The following is a 7,676-nucleotide window of genomic DNA, read 5'->3' on the forward strand; positions in this document are numbered from 1 at the left end:
TTCCACTACATTTGCAAATTCTAACTGACCTTGTTGAATTTCAAATTTCTCTTTCTTCCACTCCAGACATTCCGGTCTTATGTGTCCAATTTTACCGCACTTAAAACATTTCACGTTCTTCTTCTTTTTTCTAGACTGCAACCGAGATTTGTTTTAGGACTTATGTCTCCCATATTCTTGATTACTTTTCACAACAAGTCCTTCACCATGTGAAGTTTCATCACTAATCATTTTTCTTTGATGAAAACCAAGTAATGCACTTGTCACCTCTTCCAAATTCTGGCTATCCTTGCCCTATGTAAGATTTGAAACCAAATTCTCATAAGTTTGAGATGTACGTAGAGAATTTAATAGCATCAATGCTTTGTCTTCCTCCTCGAACTTTACATCAACACGTGCCAAATCACTCACAATTTGATTGAAAGTATTGATATTTTAGTTCAAATCCAAACCCTCAACCATCTTAAGCCAATACAACCTTTGCTTAAGAAAAAGTTTATTCAATAAGGATTTAAACATATACCGGCTTTCTAACTTTTGTCACACAACCACTAGAGAATCCTTCTCCATCACATGATAGAGAACTTTATCGGCCAAACACAAGCATATTATAGAAACGACCTTTGCTTCCAATTCTTTCCATGTTGCCTCATCTATTCTAACCGGTTGAACACCAAGTAGAGCCTTAGCCATTCCTTATTGCACAAGTATATCCTTCACTCTCCTCTACCATAAACTAAAGTTCCTGGTTCCATTCAATTTTAAGTCAAACCTTGAAGAAGATGACCCCGAAACCATATCAACAATCGCTTTAATACCAATTTGTTGTGATATTGGATTGGATATATAGGATGCATAGTGGAATAAGTATGCAACAAGCAAATCAAACTCAATCAGAAAACATGAAATAACAAGCACAACAACAAGATGTATGTGGTTCGGCAAAGCCTACATCCATGAAAGCAATCGACACAAAAATTTCATTAAGAAATTTAAGAATACACAATACGCTTCACAAAGATCTCTCTCATATCTCACAATACCCTAATATAGGGATAAATAGGCATTCCTTCGGAGGTTTCCCTCCAATTACCTAACCACCCCAACATTCAAATTCAAAATTTAAATTTCTTCTCGTAGCCCAGGCGCACTCGTCGATGAGAACAGAGGATTCGTCAACGAGTCAAAGAAGTCCACTCATTGACGAGTCTATCCTTTCTTCGACGAGTCTTTTAACTCTGAGGTTTTCTGACTCTTGGTATCTACTCGTTGACAAGCACAAGGCACTCGTTGACGAGTCTTTTGCTACCAGCACAAGAAGACTTCTCTCACATGTTTTTCTTCTTTTGTTTGTGATCTCACTAATTATAAGAGTCAAATACAAATATAACATATGGATTATTAAAAGATTAATTCAAATATCACATTACCAATTTAAGAAATAAATTATAAAATTATAAGATTTTTGGACAAGTTTCTTTGGAAAAGAATAAAAAAGTATAAAAATCATTAAATTAAACATAACCAATAGAAAATATTTTATTGTAATTAAATGACTGGCATTTTAAAAGCTCGCTATAAATTTGTAATTTAACTTGATAATATCTAAAGTAAAAATATTTATACATTACAATTAAACAATTTTTATTAATCATGTTTAATTTAATTATTTTGACCCTTGTATATTGTTTTATAAAGAAACTAGAACAAAAAACTTTCTCAAATCATTACAATCTAGTCAACAAAAAACTTTCTCAAATCATTACAATCTAGGCAACTTGACTGACCTTTCGGGTTTCAAAATTTTCCACATTCACAGTCAGTGTGAATGTGAGGAAGTGGGATTTAGCTTTTTGGGTTCCAAAATTTTCCTTCTTTTTCCCTTGGAGGGCCCAAAAAATGGTTAAGAATTAAACCTTATCCTTTTAAACTGAGGCCCTATTTTTAATTTAAATTTTTTTCGATAAAAATATAAAATGTAATTTTTAATTTTTCAAAATTTGTACAGAAAAGTTAAAAAAAAATAAAAAAATTTATTTTTAAAATTTTTTGTGCCAATGTTAAAAGATTAAAAAATAAAATTATACTTTTATCATTCAAAATTTAAAAGTAAAAAATAAAATTATTTTTCAAATGTATGTGAATCCTTAATGGTGATTTTGTGGCTAGTTGGTGGGAGCACATGGTTTTAAAACTTGAACTAGGGACTGAACCAGTAAAGCTACTGGGTTGGTCCGATGTGGTCGAACCAGTGGTCGAACTAGTGATGTCAATATGGAATAATATGTAATATATATATATATATATATATATATATATACCAAATATTATATGCAGTAATATTTTCTTGCAAAAATAATGTTACACCATTTACAAACATAAACATTATAAAGATATTAATTGTAATTCTCACATATTAATTCATTGAAAGTGAAAAAATAATGACGAAGTCGTAATTAAAATTTTAAATTTTTTTTTCTTGTTTTCAAAAAATATTCTTTTATAGTTTATTACTTTTGTTTTTACCCAAAAAATATTAGCTAAAGTTGATGTATTTGTGGTCTAGTGTCTAGCTATTTTAATATTTTTTTTATTTTTTTTATTTTATTGGGAGAAGATAAAATTTATTTACTTAGAAAAAGTAACTTGAACATAATTTTTTTCTTTTTTCTTTTTGAAGTGAAGGACTGGCTTGACCCATCTTCAACCCTTGTCCAGATTGGTTCTGGCCAGCTCGGACTGATTTGATGGAGTGTTCAACTCATTCCCACTTCTGCTGAATTGAAGGGACTGACCTGGTGACTGAGGGAGGATTTTACTTCACCTTAGCAGGAAAATCTATTAAGCGCTTTTATTCCAAGTTGCTAGCCACAATCTAAAGTAATCCATCTTCATCATATCCCTTTCCCATTTCTTCCTTAATTTGAGCCGACTGAAGGGGTCAAGCTTCAACCCAGACGTCCCTTAAGAGACACGACTGGCGTTGGTCATTCCCTCTTGGAAGTATCCGCAAGTATTTCTTTGGAAATACCAGATTGCTTTTACACGGCCTATCTGCATCGTGCTTGTTCAGCTAATAAAAAAGGTTTTGACACAAGACCAAGAAAAAACCAGCTCAGAAATTTTTTAAAGAAAATGTTCCAACACACCATGTCGTGCAAATTAAGGCAAGGCTAATGCTTGGTTCAAGATGCTATCCATATATACATGCGCCCCTTCTAAATTCTAACACACCATCTCATGCAAGTTAAGGCATAAGTTGAAACAACAAGATGACTAAACTTGCAGTTTTCCACTGTTTGTTAATCTCCCTTTGCCTTCTGTGCATTGCCTTTAGTACCGATGCTAATAACCAGGTCAACAATCTTCACAAGTTGATCATGTCAAGAAGGTCGCAGAACTCGTCTCTTTCCATTTCTTGGGCAGAACTAGAAGCAACAGAGGAGCATTCCACCGTGTTTGCCAAGCCGCAAGATGGGTCGATGGAAGCCGATAGGATCCATAAGTTGCCGGGCCAACCAAAAGGGATGAATTTTAATCAATACTCAGGATATGTTACAGTTGATCCCAAGGCCGGAAAAGCTCTTTTCTATTATTTTGTTGAGTCCCCAAAGAACTCTTCCACTAATCCTTTGGTCCTGTGGCTCAATGGAGGTAATTATATAACCTTTGGTTCTGTCACGGCATAATATTCAGTATGACAATCGAATACGCATACGCATCCAAATTAAGCTTGGTTTTTTAACCTTATCAGTTGGTCGTTTCTTGCTTTGACCAATTTGTAGCACTTTTAGGCCAGCATTTTTTGGCTTTCACTATATATGCAGAGGGCCTTGATGGAATGATGGATGTGATTGACAGGGCCAGGATGCTCCTCTCTTGGTTATGGAGCCATGATGGAACTAGGACCCTTCAGAGTCAACAGAGATGGTAAAACACTCTTTAGAAACAACTATTCATGGAACAATGGTATGCAGACTCAATTACCTTCCTTGTTCATCTTCTTTCTCTTCTTTTCTTGTTCAACAAAAGACTAAATTCAACCATATGTGTATGGCAGTGGCCAATGTGATCTTCTTGGAGTCTCCAGCCGGTGTGGGATTTTCGTACTCGAACACAACTTCAGATTACCAACGAACAGGTGACATGAGCGCTACCAAAGATGCCTATACTTTCCTTGTCAAGTGGCTCGAAAGGTTTCCACAATACAAAACCAGGGACTTCTTCATGGCGGGGGAGAGCTACGCTGGCCACTATGTGCCTCAACTCGCATACACCATTCTTCTCAACAACAAGAATGCAAAGAGAACCATCATAAATCTCAAAGGCATAACTGTAAGTTTTCAGTATTAGAATTTTCAACTCTTCTGTGCATTTTCTAGCACTTATAATTAATCACTGCATGGAATTTTACCTCATTTTGTATTGTTTGATTCTCTCTTTCCCATCCAACAAATGGTGATGAGTGTTTCAGATCGGGAATGCATGGATTGATGATGCTACAAATATAATGGGGATGTTAGATTATTTATGGACACATGCCATGAACTCTGATGAAACCAACAAAGGCATCCATTCTTACTGTGATTTTGCAAATTTAAGTTCATCCATTCTTACCCAATGTGGGAGATTTTTGGGTAAAGCTCTATTTGAAGAAATTGGCGATCTCTATATGTACAACATTTATGCAACACGCTGCCTCAATGCTTCATCCAAAAATGGATCAAATGGTTCTGTAAGTCTTTTTCACAAGTTAATTAACTTCATGTAATATACATAAAAAATTTATCTATCAACTACATAGTTTGATTTGTTTTGAGCAGATTTATAATTCTGATCCGTGTTCAGAGTACTACATCAACTCATATTTGAATATCCCTGAAGTGCAAGCAGCTCTTCATGCTAATCGAACAACCTGGAGCTCTTGCAGGTACAAATTAATTGCGATGATCAATCACAAATTGTATAATTCATGTAAAAAATTCATTTGGATTTCATTTGGAACTTGGAAATCTTGAAAGAAATGAGATAAAATACAAATGAATTTACCTTTTTATATTTGAATATGGAGGAAAACAAGTAAAAAAATTATATAATTAATGAACCAAAAAAAAATTGCATATCATTCTTGAAGATTTTCTATTAAGAACTCCAGAAATCTCAAAAGGAAAAAGGTTTTTGCTAGAAGGGATGATTAATAATCCAGCAACTCCAGCAAATACATTAAGTCATCATTGATCAAATTCTCATTCTTAGTATTATTTGAGAAAGAGATAATGTGATATAAAAATAATAATTTATCTTTCCTCTTATTTTCCTTATCTTTCCTTTCATCAAATAAAATCGTTGATGCAAACCAAGCCTTAATGAATCCTAAACATATATGCTTCATTGTTCTCTCATACATTGTAATGGACATATATATACATATATGCAGAGATTTTCACTGGACTGAAAGCCTAAGTACCATCCTACCCATCATCGAGCATCTCATGGCGAGCAGTATAAGGGTATGGATTTACAGGTAATTAGCTTGATGCCACACCCATTCATCTCGGGATTCATTTGGATAAAATAAAATACTAATTTATACTCGAGTCTTATTAAAACTTATGTACAATTTCAAATCTAAAGTTCGAGCTTCATGCTCTTAACCACATACCAATTGAGCAAAACTTAATTTCATGAAGAAAATCATTTTAAAAAAATTAACAAAGAGATCGATACTTGAAATTCTACGCAGTGGGGATATAGATGCTGTCGTGCCAATTACTTCATCCAGGTACTCCATAAACAGCCTCAAGCTCCCCATTGTTTCAGCTTGGCGTCCATGGTACACCAACTATGAGGTAATATAGTTTAACATAGGGGCTCCAGCTCCACTGCTTGCTTATGTTTTCTTCCTGATGGAACTGTGGATAAAGCCTGCAAATTCTCACCTTACTGAACTTTCCGCTGCTAATGTTAGTTTATTTTGGAATTAAGGTGGGTGGATATGTGGTACAATACAAAGGATTAACGTTAGCGACAGTAAGAGGAGCTGGACACATGGTTCCAACCGACCAACCAGAGAGAGCATTAACCATGGTCTCTTCTTTCCTTCGAGGACACTCCCTTCCTTCATCATCATGACACGAGAATTGTAGAATGAACCTAGCCCTCCAAGTGTCGAATGTCTGGTGTCTGGGTCTTTGCCATGTGGCAGTTGGTCCAGCTCTTTTTACTTGATTTAGAAAGAGTTCGAACTCATTGTTACATGGCAAGTACCTGAACACTATTGAAGTTAATTTATGTTTTCCAGAAACTCTTCAATTTTCTAGATTACTATTATTAGTGTTTGCTATTGTTAGCTGTTTTTGGGAAGTTGTATTTCAATCAATGAAATTGTGAGTCTCAATGTAATAGTATAAGTATGTGATTAAAGTGAAATGAAAAGGCAGAACCATAAAATCAATCCGTGAACAATTGGGTTGAGGTTTCTCAAGAATTTCCTCTGTTTTTCTCTACTTGCTTCTTTGTTTAAAATCAACGAAAATGGCTACCTTTGGAGCAACAACATCAGTTCTTATTTTCAGTGGTGAAAACTAAGATTATTGGAGCATTAAAATGAAGAATTTTTTCCTATCTCAAGATCTATGGGGTGTTGTGGAAAAAGGAGTGACAATATGAGCAGAAGGAGTCTCAGATTCAACTCAAAGCGAGCAAGAAAGCACCAAGGATGCAAGAGCTTTATTCATCCTACAGCAGGCAGTCTCTGAATCAATCTTTCCAAGATTGATGAGGACCAATACTTCAAAGGGAGCGTGGGAGATTCTGCAGTCAGAATTTCAAGGAAATGCTAAGTTAAAACTCATCAAACTTCAAATTTAAGTTTAAGAAGAGTTTGAAAATTTGAAAATGAAAGAGTCTGAAGAAATAAAAGAATATAAAAAAATTTGATTAGCTTACCTGAGAAGTATGATCATATAGTAGCAGCCATTGAAGAGTCTAAAGAGCTGCAAACACTTACAGTTACTGAATTAATGGGATCTTTCCAAGCCCATTGTCGCGACGTCCTGGGAGCGCGTGTTCCCCGAGCAGCAAAATTAAAATGATTTTGAATTTTCAATTAAAAAGATGAAAGTGTCGGAATCGCCACTAACCTTTAGTGCGGTTAAAACACATGATTACTACCCCGTTAGGGGTAGAATTGGTCTATATTACCAGAGTTGGGGCCGGGAGTTCGGTTACGCGAGGGGAAGGTACGAGCACCCCCTACGCTCCTGTTCTTACGAACGGTACCTAATTAATTTAAAATTATCCCTAAGTTAATCTAACAAGTCTTTAAATTACTCTTTTTTATTAATTTATAAATACATGTAAAAAATAAATAAGTAAATAAATATATACATATATATATATATATATATATATATTCCCTCAGAACTTAGGGTACGTGATGCCCGAAGGCTCATACCCCCGCAATAAAATCATAGGGATATAAATACGAAAATACTTAATACAATAATACAAAAATACTAGAAATAGTAAATATTGTAATACAATCGAAACATAGAAAATAATAAAAAATAAAAAATATATATATATGATAATAATAAGGCTAATACATCATAATGATAATACACTACATGTAATAACTATTCTACTATGATAGTGATACATATATATATCTCATA

At 34.4% G+C, this 7,676-nt stretch overlaps 1 protein-coding gene across 1 annotated transcript; it reads left to right on the forward strand.

Annotated features, from left to right (window-relative positions):
• Positions 1-3,047: 3,047 nt before the first annotated feature.
• Positions 3,048-6,487, forward strand: LOC131147818 (serine carboxypeptidase 1-like). The gene is made up of 8 exons (XM_058097409.1): positions 3,048-3,654; positions 3,862-3,969; positions 4,061-4,335; positions 4,475-4,735; positions 4,824-4,930; positions 5,438-5,524; positions 5,744-5,849; positions 5,986-6,487. The coding sequence occupies exons 1-8, from the start codon at positions 3,273-3,275 to the stop codon at positions 6,130-6,132; spliced, it is 1,473 nt and encodes a 490-aa protein (XP_057953392.1). The 5' UTR covers positions 3,048-3,272; the 3' UTR covers positions 6,133-6,487.
• Positions 6,488-7,676: the final 1,189 nt, after the last annotated feature.

The sequence above is a fragment of the Malania oleifera genome, chromosome 2 (assembly GCF_029873635.1).
Source record: "Malania oleifera isolate guangnan ecotype guangnan chromosome 2, ASM2987363v1, whole genome shotgun sequence".
Taxonomy (NCBI): domain Eukaryota; kingdom Viridiplantae; phylum Streptophyta; class Magnoliopsida; order Santalales; family Ximeniaceae; genus Malania; species Malania oleifera.